Genomic DNA, 24254 nt, shown 5'->3' on the forward strand with positions numbered 1-24254 from the left:
CCCAAAAAAACAAAAAAAACCACCAAACCCTACTAAAAAAAGCCCAACAAAAACCTGACAAACCAAAAAAAACCCCTGACAAACCAAAAAAACCCCAAATAAAACCCAACCAAAAAAAATCCATACAAAAAACCCCCAAACACTGAAAAAAATACCCCAAAGAAGAAAAACCCCAAAAACCTGTCAACCAAATAAAACATAAAACAAAACACAAACAAAAACCCTACTAACTCCCTGAAACCCTACAAAAACAAACCCCAACAAACACCCAACAAAACAGAAGCAAACAAAACACAGACAAAAAACCCTACCAAAAAACCCTCACCAAACTGTACTAAAAGAAGCCCAACAAGAATCTGACAAAACAAAAAAAAAACACCAAACAAAACCCGAACAAAAAAAAATTCCTATGAAAAAAACCCAAACACTGAAAAAATACCCCAAATCAAAAAAAAGCAAAAAAAAACCCAACTGAAAACCCTCAAACCGTAAAAAACCAAACAAACCCTACCAAACAAAACAAACAAAACACAAACAATGAAAAAAACCCTACTAACTCTGCCAAACCCTACCAAAAAAAGCCCAACACCCAACAAAACACAAGTAAACAAAACACAAACTAAAACCCTACAACCCCCCCTCAAACTCTATTAAAAAAAAAAAACAACAAGAAAAACCCCAAACGAAACCCCACAAACAAAACACCAACAAAAAACCCTTACCAAAAAACCCTAGCAAACCCTACTAAAAAAAGCCCAACAAAAACCCCACAAAACCAAAAAAAACCCTCACTCAAACTCTATAAAAAAACCCAACAAAAAACCTCCAACAAAACCTCACAAACAAAACCCAAACAAAAAAAACCCAAACAAAAAAAACCCTGTGAAAAAACCCCAAACACTGAAAAGAATTCCCCAAATAAAAAAAAAAACAACAAAAAGCAAACAATAAAACAACCAAATAAAACAAACAAACACAACACAATCAAACAAAAACCCCGCCAAAAACCCAACCAACCAAACCCAAGAAAAAAACCCACGAACCAGAAAAGAAAATAATTGCATATGAACTCTGAGGAAAGAGGAATTCCAGGAGTGGGAAGTGGAAGAGGCAGCTGAGCTCTTTGAGGTTATGGATACGCCCTCAGTGGGCTCAGTTTGCACGTTAAAGCACTTTAATTTAGGTTTTTTAATATTTTACAGGTGTAAATCCCTGTATCCATCACCTGGCCAAGGAGCCCTGGGAGCCCAACCAGCTGATTTAGCCAAAGATTTCTGTGTCTAACACCCAGTGATGAAATTGTGCCCCAAGGAGCCCATTTTTCCTCTGAATCCAGAGCCCTTCCCATGCTCCAAGTGCCTGTGGAATTCTGTGGGAGTTGAGGTGGGATTTAGAGCAGAGTTACGCCCGGAGAAGGGAGAGAGCTGTTCCTGGTGCTGCAGCAGAACCTCCCTCTGCTGCCTGAATATTTGCTGCTCTTATCGGGCTGAAAAGTGTGTTTAGCTAAAGAATTTTCACGGTCTTAAAGATGTGGCTTGTTAGGGATCAAAACAAGCTATAAATATATTATTAGCTGGAATGTGAGTCTGTTTGGATGTTTCCACATGGCTTGAGGCTCGAAAATATCCGTGTTGAAAACAAAAATGCCTCTAAAATACGTGTTGACTGTGTGGTGCAAGAGACAGGTGATTACTTTGCTTCATCTGTAAATCATTTATAAGACATTATCTATTCATTGAGCTGTCAGAATCACGGGTCTTCGTGGCATCCAGGAGCAAAATTCGGAATGGAAAAGAGAAACAAAGAGCATTTATTTTAACTGAGATCAATTTGAAGCCTGGTTGGCAAGTTTTTTTTAAATTCTATTCCTTTCCAACTATTTTGCAGGAACAGTGGATATATTTGAAAAAAAAAAAATGGACTCCAATGTTTAATGTTCCTGTAGATATGAAATGAGGAAAAGACTGATCACACATCAATAGGGAAGAAGGTCCACTATCTTACTTCTGAAATATCTTAAATTAACATATTATCTTAAAATAGTTATAAAAGATGGGCTGCTCAAATCAACTTCTTTTCCCTCTTTTTCCTTTCCTTTTTTTTTTTTTTTTGCCATGGAGGAGGAGCCTTTATGTCCACTTTGAGCAAACATTCTGCTTTCAGCCCCCTAAAGTGAGATTGATTTCACCTTTAAACTTAAGAGATATTGCTAAACTGTTCCTGCACCACAGAATAACCAATTTCTGTGGTGGAATTCATATTAGAAAATGAAATCTCAAGCTGGGAAGCAAAACAGCACAGGCCAAGTTAATTTGTTTTCTAGCATAGAGGGCAAAATTCTTCCCTCTGGAATGACATAATAAGCTTTATGACCCCCAAAGCAAAACATGAGAGGAGGAGTTTTTTCCTTCATTTTTTTTACAAAAGGCTGGAAAAGTTGCATGAGAGAATTTTCCCTTTTTACTTTCCTGTTCCTCCTGTTTCATCTAAGGAGTTTGAGGAAGGAATTGCACGTTTTCTTTCCCTCCATTTTCATCAGGAGCAAATTCCCATTCCCGCTCTGAGCCAGCAGAGCTGGAGAGCAGCTCCTGGGCAAAGACAAGGATGTCCCTTCCCCACCCTCACCCTCCCTTGCACAGGAACTACAATGAAGACTGGACATGCAGTCCTTGCTGTCTTGTTCTTCCAGTGATGGAAAAGGCCAAGAACTGTGTGGAAAAAAAATAGGGCTGTGCAAGGTCTGAGGGAGTTGATATTCAAGGTGGAATCACGGAATGGTTTGAGTTGGAAGGGACCTAAAAGACCATTTAATTCCAGTTCCCCTGCCATGGGCATGTGAGATATGAACAGAAGTTACTTTGTGCTTCTACTTTTGGAGGTAAGTAAAACTGAATTACCTCATTTTGGCCACGGTGGGATGAGTATATACAGATATTTTTCCTACCACTTAGCAGAAGGAGTATTTAATAACTTGTTATAGTGCTGTAACTTGCTCGTCCATCTGAAGATGATTTAACTTACTGTGCTTCAGTTTTATTTTGCTGAGGAAAAATCAATATGCAAAACCTGTCAGGAGTCCAAATTATTACACTTATTCGACTGCATGTATTATTGAGTAGGCAGTTCCCTGTAATGAAGTTCTTGGCTTAAGTTGGTGAGGTATATTAAGAAGTAGTGGATGTAGCTCAGAATAAGCTGCAACAAGAAATGAAATTGTACAGTTGGGCAGTTTTAATCACCGGCCACCTCTGTGAGAATGAAAATCTCACAGAGATTTTGATGAAACCTCATAAGAAAAAAAAAACATTTCACAGTAAACAACAGGCTAAGAAGACTCTCTTGAACCTTTGGTCTAACAACACTTGATCCATGACTAGAGTTTTCCAAGTGATCCTAAAATACATGCAGATACAAAAAGCAGGGATTCTAAATATGCAAAGTGTAGGATGTCAGAATGTTCCTCCAGAAGTCCAAATGGTGGTGAAAAGGAAGTGATTTTTAGGTGGGTACAGAAAATCTTCCAGATGAAGTTTTTAACAGAAAGTCATTGGAATTTCTTCAAACTCATTCTTGTTCCCATCATGTTCCCTGTTCTCCCACTAGTGGTCTAAGTACAGGCAGCCATTCCCATTAATGAAATAAGCAACACCTGGAAAATATGCTTTCCAGGGTGGGATCCAACTGACTGATTGATGGCCAACATCTACATTTCAATAGCCCTCGAAAACTTTTGTGGGAATAGACAGAAACAGGCAATCCTAGAGAACAATGTCTCTCTTTGGAAAGCAGATGTTTGAAATAGGTTTGATGAGTCATTCCCTCAAAAAGCCAGCTTTTATCCATTGGCTGGGAAGGCAGCTTTGGGACAACAGCCAAGACAGGAACACCTCTGGCACAGGAACATCAAGATCCAGGAGAAGAACTCCATGTTATCTCACTGCAAAAGAAAACCCCCAAAACCACCTCAATATGGTTCTCATCTTCATATCAAGGTACAGAATAAATAAGGAAGTTCAAACAATGCCTGATTATATCCCATAAAAGAAAATCCAACCAGTTCACTTCCTAAGCCTGTTAAATCTACCTCCAGTGAGAGAGTGAAGGAAGGATTAAATAGAAATGGAAGGAAACCACAGGATGTTTAGTGGCTGCCACTGTCACCTGTACAATGACAGACTGGGTGGTCCCAGTCTCCATGTGGAAGTAAAAGGAGGACTCTGTTCCTGCTGCTCCCAGGCTGGTGCATTGCTTCCCACACACTCTTCTCTTGGAAAAGCTTTGTGCATTCCGTAAGTTCACAGCCCTGCCAGCTGTGAAAAACCAGTGTCACACCTTTGTCTCTGCTCTAGTGTCTCCAATCCCTTTTGTGCTCCTTCCCAACACAAAGCCAGAAGGAATAAGGATCCTAATTTTCACCACCAGCGATGGGAAACATCATTCCAAATGGGGAGCTATTGTGGGGTAGAATGGAAATGGGCTGGTTTATAGGAGATCCTTCACAATTCCAGGGTGATAAACATGTCCCCAACACAGGCAGGAATCTTTGTTTCAGTCCATAGTGGTAAATTCACTGGCCATACTTAATGAATTAATTAGCTACAGAAGCCCAAACCTGAGGAATTACGGAAAGGATCAACATTTGCATTTTGTCTATATTAACTATTAACATGTACCAGTATCTTTTACACCCTTCTAGGCTTTCATAAGATCAAGCAAAAATCATAAATTATTTCTGTAATGTCCTTTCCTTGCCTTTGGGTAATAGGACTAAAACAACCAAATTTTGTGGATGTGTGTGTGCAGTAATCTCGCAGTTTATCTGCTAAAGACAACCAAACATGCCTGTGTTTGCCAGTGCTCAGAATAATTCACTTTAGTAATCTTTTTTTTTTTTAATCCTTTGTGTCTACAGTCAATGTATTTTTCTCATAGGTTAACTAACATCCTTCAGCAAAAAAATCTTCTTTTTTTTTTTTTGAAGATCCTCTTAGGAAACTCGACTGGATCCCTGGAGATGCCCATCTCTTTTCACTGAGATTCATGGAATCATGGAATGGTTTGGGTCAGAAAGAATCTTTAAAGGTCACCTGGTCCAACCTCCCTGCAATGACCAGAGACATCTGCAGTTACATCAGGCTGCTCCAAGCCCCATCCAACCTGGCCTTAAAATTTCCATGGGTGAAGCAGCCACAGCTTCTCTGGGCAACCTGTGCCAGGGCCTCACCACCCTGATTCAGTGAGTCCTACAGCCCTTTAGGTTCAGCCTAAGAAACCCAAATACAGATGTGAGAATGAAAACATGAGGTGCATCTCACTGGGGCCACCTGAGCCCCCTCTTACTGACCCCCTGATCTGACCTGCCACTCCCATCCCAATATTTTCACCCCAGTAAGTCTGTGCCACTTCCTCCAGCCCTGTGTGGGTGCCTCAGACAGCCAAGGAATCCCAAATGGCTCTGGATGTCTCTGTCTGAACAATAATCCCCTTTTCCCCAGTGCCTCATTTCCAATAAAATCAATGTATTTATGAAGCCTTGAAAGTAATCCCAGAGATAAAATGAAGGTGTCTCTGGGCAGTGGGTTACACTTAGAAGTCTTCTGTTTTCCTTCACTGATTATTCAGGGAGCTTGGGCGACAGGTTGAACATGGGATTTTAAGGAAGCTGCATCAGGAATTTCCACTACAAGGATTTAATTTATTTTTCCAAAAATAGGGGTTTAGTGCAATTTAAGATGCATTAAGATTGAGTTGCCAGTCTGGATATACACAAATCTTCTGCAGGCCCCATGTCAGAGTGTCTCGATACCCTAAGGAATATGGGGACTCCTGTGTTTACGTGCACCTGCATCTGGTCCTAAAAATCCCCAAAGTAATTCCCTATTTCTCTTACTTCAAGAGCTTATTGGACACTAGAAAGCAATGCAGGCAAAGTCTAGGGTTCATCCAGGTTTCCTCTGAAATGTAGTCACTGCCAGGGAGGAGAAATTCAAAGACAATCAGTGCTGTCTTAATCCATGTTTCATCCCTGGGAATAAAGATCCCAGAAACCAGCCGAGTGTGCCATTGATTCCACAAGAATCGAACTCACTCTCTCACTGCTGTGTTTTCTAACAACCTAAAGAAGCAATAAAACCTCACTCTGTCAGAAAATCCAGCAGCCAGCACAGAACATGCCACGGGAATAGGAACAAAAGAGCATTTTCACTGAATTACCTTTTAAAAGAATAGCCAGTTGTCTGACACCTGGCTCACTCATTCCTACAGGAGCAAAACATGCTTTTAGGATCTTTATGAAAACACAATTTTCATGCAAGGAAACACTTTTTTTTTTTTTTTTCAGTACTGGAGAAGATTGTAGCAGGTGCCTGCTGGGATATGGCACCAGCACATGCTTTGAAAGGAGCTGACCATCAGAGATGGTCACTCAGTTATAATTCAGATGATTTTAATAGTCTTTTGGGGATTTTTTTCCCCCATGGTACTACAGATATTTAAAAATTAGATGACTGCATGTTGTCACAACTTCCAGCAGTCCATGACCTTGGAGGTACTGACAGATGAAGCCATCACTCATTTAATTGCATGAGTTTTGTTGCTGTTCATCGTTCATTTTTTAACTGCAGTGACCTGGTATAACGTGATTGCAATTCCATGGGCTGCTCACAGTTGCAGCTTGGGGCAGCAGGAATAAAAACAGCCCCCCTGCCAAGAGGTAAAATCATTTGCAAAGGCATCTGAAATCATGGAATCGTGGAATGGTTTGGGTTGGAAGGGACCTCAAACATCATCTCGTTCCACTCCCATCATGGGTAGGGACACTTTACACCAGGTTGCATCTACTACACTTTGTATTTGAAAATGCTCATTAAAAAAAAAAAAAAAAAAAAACCCCCAATCAAACAAAAATAAACCACAAAAACACAAACAAAAAAAAAGGCAAGTAAATAATATATGGGGCAAATTCTCATGCTTTAACAGTCTCTTCATATATTGGAAAGAAACTGCCCCATATTCTCTAGATCAGCTTCTCATTGCACATCGTGTCCACCATGTAGTGGAAGGTAAAACTGATAATATTTAAGTCTGAACAAAAAATAAAAGAGAGATGGTGTGGTTTAATGAACTATATGTCACCATAGAAACAAGGAACTCAAAAGTGGAACTGTGTAAATAACTGATATTTTATGTTTAAGCACACAAAACAAAAATACCATTCCAGTCAATTAAATGCGATTTTTACCTTGATTTTGTCTGACATGAAAACAGAGAGTTGGACAGAGAGATAGAAAATTTCATTTTTAGCTTTTTATCTTTAATTTTAAAGTTTCTTTCTTTTTTAACCCGAAATCAATTTAAGTAGCAATACTTCTGAAACAATGTTCTGCCCAGAAAGGGCCGTATATTTTCATTTTCCAAACATGTTATTATTTTTCAGCCTTAATTATTTTTAAATTTAACCTTAACCTGCATTTTTCAATGACCAAACTGCTTGCAGAGAAATACTTTTATTCAATCTTGTTCCCAGAAACTTATCTTATCCAAGTCATTATGTTACCCAGTTGCCTGGACAAAGTCCAACCCATATTTTATTTTCTTTTCACTTCTGTTCCTTGGTTATTAAAGAAGGACTTCCTGGAAATTCTGGGGATTACAAAAGTAATAGCTTTGAAAGAACTGGGTAGGAATCATCAGGATGAATATCCTATGGGATGGGGAAGCAGCTCCCACATGTGTTTCACAGTTAATGATGTTTTCAGAGCTGTAGGTGTAAAATTCCAGTACTTTTCCTCCTCTCCATTTCCCATCTGAATGAAAGTCCAGCAAATCATGAGGAAATGACTAAACTTGCAATTTATTAGCAGGGCTTGCAAGGGAGGAGTCCTCATTTAAACCATCAAAATGTGGTCGACAGAGATAATAGAAATTTCTGCTCCATTACAGCAAGTTTTGCATCTTTTCTCTGATTCATCTTCACTGACCATCCCCAGGCTGAGCTTTAATTGCCTTAAACAGTTCATGTGGCTTAACTTGTCCTCTGGCTTCCCTCTGGAGCCAGTAGAGAGGAAAAGGCCATTCCAGACAACAATTTATCCCACCAATGTCAGGAACCCAGGGCAGTTTGAAAGGAATGGCTTTGAGGAAGGGCCCACAGCTCCACAGGGGCTGCTTAGACTTGGGTTAGGTCAGAGAATTGAGGTTCAGTCACTGAAATCAAGAGAGACAAATCACATCCCTGGAGACAAAGCAGTGAATAAGAACTTGTAGGAACTTGAGGCTAAAATTCTAATGACAGAGAGTGAAGTGTCCATATCTGCCCTGTGTGCTGTGGAAAATCCATGGCAGATCTCTGCTCTGGTGATGCAGGAGGCACCTCCAGCCCCACACCACCCACACTTTGCCATGGCTTAGCACTGTCCTGTGGACAGCACAGGGCACTGAAAGGAAAGGGATAGTATATTGAGTGATTTTCTTGAATTGAGACACATCAGTTACCAAAGACACTGTGATCCCTAATGATCCCTGGTACACAGATCCCCAGCCTGTTAATCCAGCTGGATCTGGAAGCAAAAGCTGTAGGGCTGCACAAGCACAGCAGTGCCCTGGAGAATATTTCTACTCCCAGGGCCATAAACTCAGCTGAAAGTTCCAATGGCAAGAGAATATCCCTGCTCAGCTGCCACTAATGTCACACCCAGGGTACAATGTGGATGTTTTTTTAACCCCTCTTACCAGGAATTCTTCCCCAGTAGAGTTATTGTTGTGCTATTTCTCTTCCCAGGCAGACCATCTATGCAGGTATAGCTGTGCTGTGTGTTATAGAGGGAGGAGAAAGAAACATTCCTTGGCTCTTCCAAGGAATGTACCAGTGGTTCACCCATTGGAGGTTTGTCCTCTCTGCAGCTGTGTCTACCAAAAACCCTTTCAGTAGATGATGCCAGTGCAGTTTGACTGTGACACAGCACCTTTCTTTCCCCTGCCAAAACTGATCCTGAGCTTTTTCAATGGCACTTCCAGGCTTTCAGCTTCACTGATGTGACTGAATTCACAGCAGGTCACCATCAACCCCTTTAGCTTTGTCTGCTCCATTTGGGGGAAAAGTTCTTTATGGAGCCTGCAGCTTGGTTATTCCTGGATTGGGAAGATTTTGGTCATTATTGTCAACAGAATTCATAGAACCTAACTTCAAACCTCCATAATGACTGATTTTATAGGCAATGGAGAGAAATGGGCCCTTGTCACACAACCTTCTCAACATAAGATGGATGCTAAAATAGGGCAAGTTGAAGTTCTGTAAGTACTCGTAAGTGTAGCTCAGTTCTAAGTACTGATTTTAATCTATTAACTATAAACACAGCTCAGAAAACTAACACTGATAAAGACCTCTCTGCTTTATAAGTCTATATTTAAGTGGTTGATCCATTGTAATTAATGAACAAACAGTATCATAGGATCATGGAATGGTTTGGATTGGAAGAGACCTTAAAGATCATCTTGTTCCACCCCCTGCCATGGGCAGGGACACCTTCCACTAGCCCAGGTTGCTCCAAGCCCCGTCCAACCTGGCCTTGGACACTTCCAGGGATCCAGGGGCAGCCACAGCTTCCCTGGGCAACCTGTGCCAGGGCCTCACCACCCTCACAGGGAAGAATTTCTTCCCAGTATCAAATCTAATCCCACTCTTCTTCAAATTAAAACCTTTACAAAAACTTCTAAAAACCACGTTGATAAAGTCAGAGATGTTCAGCAGAGAGCTAAAGAGTGAACCAGTGCCTGGAAAACAGAGATCAGAGAAACAATTTTTCTTGTGTTTGCCCGAGAAAGAGCAAAGTTTGATCACAGTTTGGGTCCTGAGGGTTGCACAAGTGGCTTGGGCAGATAGAGACTCTAGAATAAGCACAGACCTTGTGTCTGTTACCACATGATTCCTAAATTCTCTCTTGAAATTCTTGCCAGTTCCTACCATCTCTGATGTGAGGTTTGTAGAAGACACTTCATGCAGTGTCACATGGATAAATCAGCAGTGCAAAAGAAGCATCTATGACCAAAGACAGATGTATTCTGGCAGATAAAAGGTCTGCATCCTGGATTAAAAAGCAGTCACACAGGAAACAGTCTTCCCTTCCTACTCTAGGAATTCATTAGCTTGAGTTCATTCCCAGTCCTGTTGCTCTTGTGCACCAGTGAGGGAGACACAGCACACAGACACAGGCACACAGTGAAGTAATGTCTTCCCAGTGGTGCCAAGGGAAATAACAGCAGATAATTCAAAGGCTCTGAAAGAACAAGAAGCTGATGAGACACTCAATAAAAACGTGAAACTAAAAAAAAAAACAGAACTTGCTCCATCATCTTTGTGGGATGGAAACATAATTCAAAACCTCTCCTTGCATTACCACATCACCTCCTAACCACCATCTCCTGCTCCCTTGGTGCCCTTTCCAGTTTCTCTCCTGTTGATTTACAGGGTAACTTGCTGAGAGGATTCCTCTTAACAAACATAAGGCATTGCATCCCTTCAAATCCTTATTTCTTTTGAATTCCTTGTTGTGTCTCTGAATGTTACTGCCCTTCCAGATTTTTCAGAGGAAGGACAGGAGGAGTGGGATTAGACAACAGGGGCTATAAATTAAAGATTATTTTGACAGTGAGTCACGAACCACAAAATCACCAAGGAGTCGTCAGCACTTCTCTTTCATTCAAATTCTTGTGCTGAGTTCACTGTTGTCATATCTTGGCTCACTCCAATTTACTACATTTTAAACTCTATGAACAGAGGCACAAACCTGCAGATCACTCAGGGAACTCCCTCACCATTTGAGACAGAGCCACATTCAAGGGACAAGTCTGGGATAGCTGGTTCCAACAGTGGAAAGCAAGAGAGGTGACAGGCTGGGAAAAGTCTATCATGCCAATCTACAGCTGGAGATTCCACATTTCATCAGCAGGGCTCTTTCCATCGTGGGATTTCTATCGTGGCAAGTTCCTGGCTGTGATCCTGTGAACCCCATGGACAGTATCAGATCACAGATCAAGCCAGACAGGTGTGTCTGGCCCTTGAGGTGACAACTAGGAGAGGGACAATCCCACCAGGAAGCAGAAGACAGCCTGGAGATTCTCTCATCAGTGCATCCATGTGGTGAGTGTGAATTTGGAGGCTGCTGAGCACCCGCCTGTATTTTGAGGTCATTGACTGCAAAACTTGCTCACCCAAGCCTGAGTAGATCCACCACATGGATGACATGAAGAATTCACCTACACATCAAAACATACCATGGTAAAAACCACAACTCAGATTTTTGGGGTAATCCAGACCTCCAGCATGACCTAGTCAGTATGAGAGAGCCAGAGGCTCAAGGTGGGATTTGTCCCATCAAATGCTGACCCCTACAGTGGGATTATTTAGAGCTGAGATGGTCATCTTACTTCCCTGTATGTCCAGAGAGCACAAAAGGCATCATCTAATCTACATTGAGAGGGAAATTATTTATGACTCAGGCTCAACATACTGGATATCCAGAGCTGCAAAATGAGGAAGGTGACTTGTTTATTTGCAGTGTAGATGCATTTGTAGGTATCAACATTTAATTAGATAAATCCCATGCTGAATGGACATAACCCAGGAAACTGTCATTAACATCTGAGTGACTCCTGTGTCATTCTTTCCCAGCCCCAGGCTTGGGAACAGGCCAGAAGAGTCTGAATGGAAAAAATAAAAATGAAAAGGGTGCATGTGGATCAGCAGTGAGATTTATCAGTTCTGATCCGGCAGAAAGCACCTTGAGGGCTGGTGACAGTTAGAGGAGGGTCCAGCATGAAACGGGGTAGTTCTACACTAGAACAAGAATAAAAACTCAAGTAAAGGAGATTGGAAACACTGATGTAAGAAATAGCCTGGCTCCACTGCCTGGAGAAGTTTGCTGCAAAGTAATCACTCCTCTCTTTCCTTTCTTGTCTGCCTTTGGATTTCATTATTTCCCTTTATCAGTTTACTTCCTTCTGCGGAGTGAAGGAGTCAGATTCTGGGTCCTGCTGAGATTTCATTTCCTTCAGATTCTCTCTTTCATTCAGGCTGTAGGGGATGGCTGAACAGGAATGAACACACACGGTCAGCACACACCCCTTATTCCTTTTCATATAAATTCCTAAAAAATTTAAAGTATTTTAAGAGGAAGAAGCCATCAGAAAACTAAAGGAAAAAAAAAAACAGTAAATCTCAAGGCAATAATTGTCTTTGAAACATTATAAGCACAGCAGAGGAGGAGAGAAAACAGTGGTGTGAGGAATAAAACAGTAATGAGAAGAATGTCTGGGCATGAGAGGTAGAGTGGGAGGGAAAGGGGAACACACAGACTGTTCATGTCCTAGATCCAAGTTTTATATGTGACCATCTGACTTTTTGTCACCTGCCCCAGAAGAACACAGAGGTCACTTGGTGGACTGTTTTTAAGTCACAGCAACTTGACCACGTTTCCAGGTCTCTAAGATTCCCTAAAAACTCACAATCCCATTTTATACCCTGCAACTCCTCTGAGGAGAAAGAAATTCTCAGAAAAACGTGTATGTTGAATTGTTCTATGGAAATTTTCATGCAGGAATAGTCAAAAGAGGGAAGAAACAGTTGTGTTCTTCTCCTTCCTCTTAAATAAACAGAAGTTTACTCACCAGTCAGGAGGAATTTCTTTCTTTTTTTTTTCATCTATTTCTGACAAGCAAGAGAGTTATTTCCTGTGTTTTTCTCTCTTTGAAGGAAACAAGCTAATAACATATTTCTTCACTACCTGCCATCCTTAGTAAATCTTAGTGCTACAGCTGAATAACACACACAAAAAAATGTCATCTAATTTTCACTTCTCCCAAGAGAAAAACAGGTTGTCTGCAGCAGGAGAAAATCAAGGGGAATCAACATACTGCACTTATGACTGCTTAGTTTATGGAGAGTTACAACATCTTCAGGGTGCTTTGGAGTGAAAATACTCTCCAAAAATGCAAACAGTAAGAAGGTGGTAGAGTTTTTGCTTTAACTATGGACATAAGGCTTTTTTGGGAATGAGGGTGGTGGGATCTGGCTTGAAATAAGTATCATGTAACGAAAGGTGAGTCTAGAGGTCAGGACTTAAAGGAGGTAGAGTGGAATGCTGTGGTCTCAGAGGTAAAATGAAATATATTCAAGACATGTCTACAACAATTAAAAAAATATTTTGAAAGTAGAGAAAAGGGGCAACAAGCAGGATCCACGGAATGAAACAATTCTCAAACAAGAAATACAGCAGAGTTCTTCACTGGGAGATTAATGACTATGAGGGGATATGGTTTCTTTATCCAGAGCCACATAAACTGTGGAACTCGTTGCCACAGGATGTGGTGAACAACTAAAAGATGCTCAATGAGCCTGGGAAAAAATCTTCCCAGTGATTAAGTCTGCAAATACTAGAGGAACAGGATAAAGAGCAGCTGGGTTCTGCTCTGAGGGACAGCTTGAAAGGATCCAGTCCCTGCCTGCCTGAGTGGGTGATACAATTTAATCACATTGAGATGCAAAAGCCTTTCCAATGGCTCTGGACTTCCTCTATCTCTGAGCTGTGCTCTTTGAATTTGGAACAGGCAGGGGGAGGAGCTGGGTCTCAATAGTCCACCAGCTGTCAGGGTTATTCTGGATTTGAGGGATAAAGACCAAACTGGCTGGTGAAATGGCTTCTTTTCACCTGGGGAAATCTATGACTTCCTGAGTCCAAATAATAGTCGTTGCATAAGCATAAGGAGTAGGGCTCACGGTCAGCTTCTGACATCATTCTGGGGGTAGGGGATGGGAAACAGGGGGTTTTTTCCCCTTTTGTCCTTGCTTTTGCCACTTCTGGACAGGGAAAGCCTTGGGAAGCTCTGCTGTAGAGCACAAAGGGTGTCTCAAAACCACCTCCCTGGGGGTGAAATGAACTGCCTGAGGTGCATGCTTTCCTCAAATCCACCAAAATTTCCTCATTTGCCCAAAGCTGGGAAGCACAACAAGAATCAGTTTTATATATGAGATGAATAAGAGGACTCTGACAGAAATATTCCTTGGAATGGTCTGCTTCAGAGGACACTCTGGTAACAGATTTCTGCATCCCACCCTCCTTTACTTCTGGGCTAAAATATGTGCCCAGGAAAATGGGAGAGAAAATCCCCCTCTTTTATCACACACAATGTGTTTTTATCTGCTCTTCTCTGCGGTTTTATCAATTCCAGTCACAGCAGAAGCAGCTTGGACAGGACTCAGAAAATGGACCCTGATTTCCAATTAGTTTCTTTGTCATTCTTTGCCCTTCTCTCCTTGGTGCTGGGCACAGGCAGCTCCTGCTGCAGTCAGTAGGAAATAAGGCAGGATATTAAACTATAAATTTCTTCTTTGCTGGCTGCCTCAGTTTCTTATCTCAGCAGCAGCACAAGTATCCTTCATCAAGATTACAACCATCACAACCTTAATCCCTGTAAAGGTCTTCAGATCATGTGAGAGATGCACAAATTATCACTGAGCTGATGAGGGGAAAAGAGCTGCTACAGAGCAGACAGATGATGCTTTTAGTCTTATGTCCAGTCCCCAGGAGCTGCTGTCACCTGCCCCAGCAGAAGTTCATCCAGGCACACTGCTTCTTTTTAATTTTCTTTTTTTTTTTTTTTTGGAGGGGATTAGTTCTGTAGACAGATGTCCCTCCATGACCTAAGGTAAAGAAACAAATTCCTGACCTCTGTAACAACCACGACTGGTTCTGGTACATCCCCATTGATCGAATTTTTGTCCTTCTGCTGTTCCTCTAAGCTCATTCAGCAGCGGTGATGCACCTCTTACCATCGAGTGTTTGCTGAAAACCCCTCCAGGCATCACAGGAAACGTTTAAAAACCATCAGTTCAACGTCCATGGTCTGAAACTCACCCGGAGAAGAGTCATTGAAAGGGTTCAGGGCAGCTGCCCTCCGGATCTTCTCCAGACAAGTCTCTTGCTCCTTTTTAATGATGCAGTTGGAGTGGGTGGCTGCAACCTGAAATATGGGAGAAAACGTGAATAAAGGACGGATAAAAAAATTAAAATAGGGAGTTTATCAGGAAGCATCAGTAAATTTTAAGGTCCTGTTGCAAAAAAAAAAAAAAACAACAAAGGAAAAAGAAATAAAAAGACCATTAGAGGCTGAGAGAAAATCAAAACAAACTTTGTTTTCTTTCCTTTTTTTTTTCTTTTCTTTTACTCTTTTTTCTTCTTGTAGTATGTTTAAGGCCAAACTAAGGAATTAAAATTCTCATATATTATTTGGGGGTTTTATATTGTTGTCCCTGTCGAGGGAATTTCTAACGTCTTTGCTTTATTTTATTGAATTCCTTTTTCATATAAAGTTAGAACAAGGGTATCTCTAAATAGAGAAATCATTTAAAGAGGAATCAGAAATCAATTTAGGCTCAGTTTGATCTTCCACCTGTTTCTTACGAGTCTTTGCACAGTCCATTAACCCCATTCCGGATTCTAAACTAAATTAAAAGCTGTTTCTCTCAGACTTTCACCCTGTTTATTCCCTATTTTTCCTTTTTCATTTTACTCCCAGAGCACACAAAGCAAATTCTTTTGCCTGAAGAATGCAATGCCAATTAAACCAAGATGACTTGATCCAAATCTTTTTTTTTCTCTTTTTTTTTTTTTCCTATTTTCTGTCTTGGAAGATCTAAGCCCACTGTATTAAAAAAAAAGGGGGGGGGGAGAAAAAAAGAAAGGAAAAAATGGTTAATGTATAAGAGGAGTTTTGTAGCCAACAGAATGCAGGCAATCCCAAAGCAGCAACAAAATAAAGATGTGACCCATTTCCAGAAATCAATACAGGATTTCATTCCTACAGCAGACAGTGGCCAGGGAATATCAATCCAAGGGCAACACACCCTCAGGTTTATCAGATCACTTTGCAGTGGCACTGTTAGGGTTCAAATCACACCACTGAAAAGCAGTGCAGTGGCTCCAAGTGGGAAAGGTTGTCCTGAGTCACTGGAGCAATTCTGCCCTTTCATATTTCCTCTTCCATTTCCTCCACTCTGGACGATGGAGAAATCCAGAGGGAGTGGAGTGTACCTGCCAGGGGATCTCTTTTCCCCTTACCTGCTAAGTAGGAACAAGCAAGCAGGGAATATAAGAGCAGAATTCAATGTGTTGTGGTTTGTTTTGGACCCTCGTGTGCACAGTTCAGCTTTTTTTCCCTTACATCCAAGTGGAGGGAAAGGAGTGAACACTTTGGGTCACTGATGCACCAAAGTGCCACCACACTCTCAATGTACACTTGGAGCAAATCCCAGGGCAAGTGCAATCCCTTCAGGAGTTAAAGGGGTTTATAAAAAAGAGAGAAACTTTTACACGGGCAGACAGTCCAGGACAAGGAGGAATGGTTTTAAACTAAAAGAGGGGAGATTTAAATCAGGTGTCAGGAAGAAATTCTTCCCTGTGAGGGTGGGGAGGCCCTGGCACAGGCTGTCCAGAGAAGCTGTGGATGCCCCTGGATCCCTAAAAGTGTCCAAGGCCAGGTTGGATGGGGCTTGGAGCAACCTGGGCTAGTGGAAGGTGTCCCTGCCCCTGGCAGGGGGTGGAACTGGGTGATCTTTAAGGTCCTTTCCAACCCAAACCACTCACTGAGTCCCTGATAATCCCAGTTTGATGGTGCCTGTGTGATGCTGCACGGAGCCATTTGAGCCCTTTTGACCCTGTAAATGTTCTAAGCCACCACCTCTATTTCAAGGACAGAGAGGGTTTCCTGATGTACCTCTCCTGAAAAGCTTTTCCCATCATTTGTGGGCGCTGAAAATGCTACACACAGCTTCATCTCCAAGATCCCAGTAATACATTCCAGCTGGGAATGTATTCCAGTGTATTCCAGCTGGGATACACCAGGCACAACCATATTAGATTTGTCTTCAAAACAAACAGGGTTCTGTTCTAAGGGCTCCCAAGTGCCTGGAAAAGATATGTTGTCACACATCTCTAGGATCTCCCAAGAACTTAAGGGCTTTTGTTACATCATCCCCTCAGCCTCACCGAAGAGAGAGAAAATTGCATTGCCTGGCATTCAAGATTTAAGAATATCTTTTAAAAGGATAAAAGAGAAATAGCAAGAAAACCAGGGTTCTGCTGTTAGTGCTGGGTCACTCTCCACAGCTGCCCAGGTCTGAAAGGGGTGTCCAGGGGTTGTCTCAATACATAAATGTGGCAGTTTCTCTACAGCTCACCATGTACAGATTAGAAAAGCTGTCATTTAATAATACTATTATTATTATTATTAATATTAATAATAATACATTGTCTACGCAAGCAGGATGTGACTAAACAGAAGGAAATATTTCTTCACACACATTGTTAATTTGCAGAACCCTTTTCAGCTTGAAATTGTGTGTGTTAAATATCACAAGAATTATATGTATGGATATATTCACACAAAGTCCATCATATGACAGAAGTTAGTGAGACACTAGAACAGGTTGCCCAGAGAAGCTGTGAATTCCCCATCCTGGAATGTTCAAGGTCAGGTTTGATGGGGCTTGAAGTGAACTGGTCTAGTGGAAGGTGTCCCTGCCCATGGCAGGGGGTGGGACTGGATGGTCTTTAAGGTCCCTTCCAACCCAAACCATTCTGAGATTCTATGAATTTCTGAAAGAATACCAAAAAACCACCATGCCTACATCCTAAGGGATAATCAGAGACGTTTGAAAAGGTTTAAATTCGATCTATAGTGAAAAGACAAAAGAACATGATTTATCCTCTCTATTCTTGGCATCTCCTTTACCAGAGGTGTATCAAAGCAGGACTTGATTGATTCTGAAGGCAGCCTAAGGTTAAAAGCTCAGATGTTACTGTTCTCCTTGCAGACAGGCACATCTGGTCAGATGGCTCTGACTGAATTGACTGCATTTTGTCCATTGTATCTGAGTAAGTTCTGGCTCAGGAGGCTCAGACTGGTGGGCACTGGAGAGAGCACCAGAGCCACGTGATTCACCTGTCCCTGGAGCCTTCCTTAAGCTCTCACTGCTGCCAGAATGTTTTGATGTGACTTTCCATAATGATCTCTGTGTCATTTTGTACCACTTCATCAACAGATTTAAAAAGAAAATAATATTGGGGAACATAGAAACGGAGAGAGAAAGCAAAGAAGGGGAGGAAACATTAACCTCAGTGTCAGAGGAGAGAATAGGAGCTGCCTGTCAGCTCTGCTAATGAGCTATTCCATATCTGAGAAAACACAAAAAGGTTTGGATTGTTAACAAGAAAAGGTTTCTCTGTGGAATGCAGAGGTGCTTTAATGCTCGTTCTCCTGAAAGGATCCCTGGGTTTGATGTTTCTCCACTGTCTATGCACTGGTAGAGTCTTTAATCTGTCAAGTCAGTCTACAACAACTGAACAGCAGAGCCCAGGTCAAATGGAAGTGGAAGCTTGAACTCCAGGGCCTCCTCATTTCATTCCTTTTGCCTAAAGGACATTTGCAGTTTCCTGTGTTCAGCAGAGACAGTGTGGTTTCAGTGTCCCAGAAGACATCAGTGATATGAGCAGTTAAAGATTATTTTGACACATGCTAGAAAAATCAAGAAACCAAGTGGATGGTGCATGAAATTCACGGTTTTGAAAAAAATTACTGCTCTCCATGGAGTGAAAGATTTTGACTCACATCAGTTTAGAAAAGGCCTTTATTTGTTTAGATAAAAAGAAAGCAAAAATAATCAATGTCTGTTTGGTTCTGAGAGGACACAAAAAGACAAGAGCAACTGGCTGGGACACTACAGATATACAACAAATTCAGAGCTTTCATTTTTCTTCCTTTGCTTTTATTAAGGTGGCCACTAAAAAAATAAACTGGCATATGCTGTGTGTAATTTGTAGTACTTAACTCTTCACTGTTCCCTTGACATTATGGTAATGTTAATAACAATCATGTTAAATTACAATCTATATATTACATTGACTTTATTACACTCTCAAGGTTCTGCTTTATTGTGATCTGTTCCATTAAGAAAGCCATTGTTAGGACATAAACCCGAGCAGAGAAGCAGGTGAACCCATCTGTGCTGCTTCCAGACCTGCCCTGGTTATATGTATAAACCAGATCACCAAATTTTAGAACCATGTGTTTCAGTAAAGCATTGATCAGTTATATGGATGGTCCAAGAAAGGAACCATGTGGGAGGAACTGTGCAGATCAGAAGAGACCCGTACACTTCCCTGCTCGTGGAAACAAACACATGTTGCCACTTCATTCATGCTGGAAACTTAAATAAGCTTTCTCTCGTTTTGTTTGCAGTGTTTCAAACTTAGCAAAGAGGGAGAGAATATTCCTGGTAGTGCAGCCAAAGAGCACAAAGCCAGACTGTGAGCTGACAGCAGAGACAGCAGGACTGGACCACGTTAGCAAGATGCTTCCTAAACACTTGTACAAAGGAAGAAGGGATAGGAACTAAAACTGAACACCCTGTAGCTGCTCTGACATATGCACTGGGTATATGACATTAACATCCAGCTAAATCCAAAGTGGGCAGGACAGAAATCTAAGACATCTGTCCAGACTCTTTGAAGTGCCTTAGGGTATCTCACTTGACCTCCAGTTGCTGCTTCTTGCATGAGCCTTCCTGTTTACCCTTTTCAGGATGTTTTGGGTGCTGTAGGGTGTCAGACATAAATGCAGACACTTATGTTTCACCACCTGGATCATTTGTTCAGGGATATCGAGTGGTACAAGCCTTCTCAGTGATAAACCAGGATGATCTCTATGAATGGGATGTTATCCCCGTGCCACAGTCACAGCCACTGATAAAGACTTGTGAAAGGAGGGGTGGTTGTGTGGCTGGAAGGACGTGGGAAATTTTTAACACACCAAAGCTGGGCATTTAAAGAGGTCTCAGTGTTATCAAAATTAATAATCCTGTGAGCCAACAGCGCAGGACAGTCCAGCCAAGAAACCTGAACCGTCTTTGACAACATTGAGTTATTCAAGAAATACTGATTTGCTCAATTTATCCTCAATAAGAATATTCATGACTACTATAAAACATGATTTCTCTACACAGGTTAATTCAGTGGATCTAGAGAAGTGAGAAACTCCAGGATCAGAAAACATGCTTTAAAATCATAGTGATGATGTGATAGCGAACAGGGCATTCACTTGGCATTTTCATTTCTACAAAGACCAAATCAAATGCAGCAATTTAGGCTGTTCTTTCCTCTTCTGCATTTCTGTGTTAAGTCTGTAAAATGTGGATTTTTTTTTTTTTGGCAAAGTGAATGGGAGTATTTCTCTCCATTCAGGATATGTAATATCAGGCACTGTGAAAATGAGAGGGATAAAGAAGGAAAGATAAGAAACAACAACAAAACTTCGTTAAATCCTTCATGGAGGCTGGTTTACATCAACAGAGAGTCTGATTCACCTGTTGTCTAAGTGTTGTCTCTAAAGTAATGAGAGAGAGGAGTTTAACCCACTGGGTGTATTAGATCACTCACTGCAAGCTGAATTACACATTTTACTAATTCTATTACGACTTTCACTTTTGAAAAGTTAGCTTAAAAAATGGTACATTATCCTGTGAGCACTGCCAAAAGAAGCTCACTTTGTCATGGCAACAGCAATACCAGATTTAATCCCTGTTCTTACCAAGCAATGATTCAACTGGTCAAAACAGGGCCAAGACTCCCAAAATGTTGTGTTAAAAATAGAGGTGTTTGGGAAGGAGCTCTGATTATCTGGATTTTTTCAGAGCTGATTTGCATCACTGCTAGGACCCACAGCACTGGCTTGGCAGCCAAACAAATTGTTGTCCCCAGAAAGGTCTTGGGTTGTCACTTGATTGCGTTTTTGTCTTCCTGTGTAAATGGCACCCAAACCGCTGTAATTTCCAAACACTTCAGACTAAGTGAAAGGGTAAAGTGATTAGGAACTTATTCAAACCCAGGCACAGTTGTACAATCTGCTGCATGGTTTTGGACACCAAGCTTTAAGCAAATTTTGCAGGGAAAAAAAACCCACCAGCAGAACACACTGCCAAGAAAAGGCACTGATCCCTTTGAAAGTGGCTGACACGAACTTAAGATATGGTTACCCACCAACACTGACGGCTCCTGGAGAGGAGGAAGACTCACTGCAGAATAAAAATAGTGGCAGAATAATCAACATTTTCCTTTCCTCAGTGGATGCTTCTGAAGTGAATGCTGGACAAAAGATGTGTTACACAACGTGGAGTAAACCTTGTGACAAAACCTAGTTTGGAGTTTGCCTTAAATGGCTTTTTATGGGGTCATAGAGTCGTTAAACGGTTTGGGTTGGAAGGGAACTTAAAGATCATCCAGTTCCACTTTCCTGCCATGGGCAGGGACACCTTCCATGTTCTCCTCTCCTACAGTCCCCAGAGGATTTTTGGGAAAGGCACACCTTTTTCACTCTTTGGGCAGTACCGATAGTACAGGAATGACCTTTGTTTCAAGTAGACCTGAAAATCAACCTTCTACTGGAAAGAGGGTCAGAATGAAGACTGCACAACCTCTGTGCAACTCACTCCACTGCTCACCTGTCCTCAGGGTAAAAAAGGTTTCTTTTTAGTATGAACCTTACTTGTTTCAGCACATGCCCATAATCAGTTGTTCTCCTGCCACACACCATGATGAAAAGCCTGGTTCTTTCCTCCCAGTGATCTCCTCATAGATACTGTGAGGCTGCTACTATGTTGCCCCAAAAGTTTCTCCGGGTAAAAAAAGCCCAATTTCCTCACCTTCTCCTCACAGGACATCTCAGTGTCCCCTCCCTTGAACTTGCTACAGTTGATGAACATATTTTATATATTGAGGAGCCTAAAACTGGATGTAATAGCCTAGAAGTAGTAGATTTAGATTAGATATTAGAAAGAAATTCTTGCCTGTGAGGGTGGGGAGGCCCTGGCACAGGTTGCCCAGAGAAGCTGTGGCTGCCCCATCCCTGGAAGTGTCCAAGGCCAGGTTGGGCGGGGCTTGGAGGAACCTGAGTAATGGCAGGGGGTTGGAACTGGATGGTCTTTAAGGTCCCTTTCAACCCAAACCATTCCAGAATTCTGTGATTCTATAAGTGGGCCAGCAAGTGCTGAGTAGGGAGGGGTAAACACTTCCCTGTATCCACTGACTATATCCTGATTAATACAGACCAGGGCACTGCTGGCCCTGTCTGCTTTCCTCAGGACCTGTGTAAAGTGTGCAGAGTCAAGGCTGCTAAGAATTCTTGAGTGATTTTCTACAATGAAAAGACATTTTCATGAGATGCACTGAGTGAAGGCTGAGGGAATCTGTGCTGACGCAGGACCTCTCTCACTGCGGCGACGTCGGGAAGCAGAGCAGCTTTTTGGAGTTCTGCAGTTGTCGTGCTGCTGGGTGCCACATTCATTTGCAAAGCAGGGCCCTTGTTATTGCTCGTTATTATTTGCCCATTTATACTTCATTACGTTTAAACAAAACCCTGAAGAGAAAAGGTCTCAGACAGGAAATTTGTTTTGTGCAGGCTCCCAGCAAGTTCAACAGAAACCCCATCTGAGTCACACTTGGAACAGAACCGTGTGGTGAACAGCTACAGGAGCCTGCAGAAACACTTATACACACACACACATATACCCTACCCAAGGGAGAAAGTTTTAATTAATCTACTAATTAAATTAAAGCTATTTGCCCTCAACCATCACACACGTTCTTCCCTTTCTCTCCTCCCCGCCGGCGGCTCCAGCAAGTGCTTCGTGCTCCAGCTCTTACTCTAATATTCCCCAAAGGGGCTCTGGGAGTGGGGAGAACACTGAAGAAAAGAGGCAAAAAGCTCATTACAACAGTGGTAATTGGGATTGCTTGAACTTATTCTCAGTTTTCCTCCTCGTCCTTTCAGTGCTCAGAGACACTGGTTTAGATATTGTGCCAAAGTGGAGGAGAAAAAGACTCACAACTGAAAAAAACTCCACTCAAATCCCAAAGGAATCAAATCTCTGCTCAAAAGGCTGTGCCTAGAGTTGCTTTCTCAACAAACCCCTCTTTCTCCTTCCCATCTCTGGAGGGTTTTGTGACCATTTTGCTGTAAAAACTCGAGGAGAGGAAGAAAGTATATATTGATGTAGGAATAGTTTTGTCACTGTTTCGTACCAAAGACTCAAAGAAAGGAATAAAGTACATATTCCCTAAGGAAAGAAGGGAGCTGGATGGTGTGTCAGAGCAATGACACAGTGAGAGGAGCCAGTGTGGAACTCAGCAGAGGGGGATAGGAGGGAAGGGAGACAATGCAGAAAAACTTTCTAATGATGAAAATCGATGCCACAGACAGAATAAAACTCACTACCACCACCAATGAAGTACCAGAGAAAGAGAAGAGTCATCTGAAGAGGCATTCGTGACCAACTCTGGTTGTCCTTGGGCTATGGACACTGCCTGGGAGGAGAAGGAAAGCACAGCAGTTGCTGGAAGGTGGTTGCTGGCAGAGTCACAGGGCATGAGCTGCCTTGGTCCTCTGACATCCCGACTTGTGACTGCAAAGAGTATGATATGGAGCTCTTTTTCCATGTGTGTGCCACATTCCCAACCTTTTAACAATGATACAAATACAAAATATGCTATCAAATGAAGCACTGATCAGTTGAAAAATCATAGGATCATAGAATCCTGGAATGATTTGAGTTGGAGAGGACCTTAAAAAATCATCCTGTTCCAATCCCCTGCCAAGGACAGGGACACCTTCCACTAAACCAGGTTGATCCAAGCCTCATTCAATTTGGCCTTGAAAAATTCCAGTGATGGGGCAACCACAATGTTTCTGGAAAACCTGTTCCAGGGCCTCACCACCCTCACGAGGAAGAATTTTTTCCCAATATTCAACCTAAACCAGCCCTCTGGCAGTTTGAAGCCACTCCCCCTTGTCACTCAATGTCCTTGTCAAAAGTCCCTCCTCAGCTTTATTTAAGATCCCTTTAGGTGTCATTCAATAATCCAGTTTAGGGGTAAGAAAAACTTTTTCCTTGCCTAAAGATGTCAGTGTGAAATATTTCACTATTTTGGAATTAAAGTCTTGAAAGTTGATGGGAGGAGGAAGAGGAGGAGGAGGAGGAGGAAGAAGAGAAAGAGGAGAAGGGAGAGGGAGAAGGAGAGGGAGAAGGAGGAGGAGGAGGAGGAAGAAGAGAAAGAGGAGAAGGGAGAGGGAGAAGGAGAGGGAGAAGGAGGAGGAGGAGGAGGAAGAAGAGAAAGAGGAGAAGGGAGAGGGAGAAGGAGAGGGAGAAGGAG

General features: G+C 41.9%; 1 protein-coding gene across 13 annotated transcripts in view; it reads right to left on the bottom strand.

The window, feature by feature from the left end:
• ADCYAP1R1 (ADCYAP receptor type I) overlaps positions 1–24254 on the bottom strand; it is a 142408-nt gene that overhangs the window by 68684 nt on the left and 49470 nt on the right. For all 13 annotated transcript variants that reach the window (XM_017828708.1, XM_017828707.1, XM_017828705.1 and 10 more), the window contains one exon: positions 14910–15015. In XM_017828708.1, the coding sequence (XP_017684197.1) occupies positions 14910–15015 (106 nt within the window). The remainder of the gene's footprint in view (positions 1–14909; positions 15016–24254) is intronic.

The sequence above is a fragment of the Lepidothrix coronata genome, unplaced genomic scaffold (assembly GCF_001604755.1).
Source record: "Lepidothrix coronata isolate B3197 unplaced genomic scaffold, Lepidothrix_coronata-1.0 Scaffold151, whole genome shotgun sequence".
Taxonomy (NCBI): domain Eukaryota; kingdom Metazoa; phylum Chordata; class Aves; order Passeriformes; family Pipridae; genus Lepidothrix; species Lepidothrix coronata.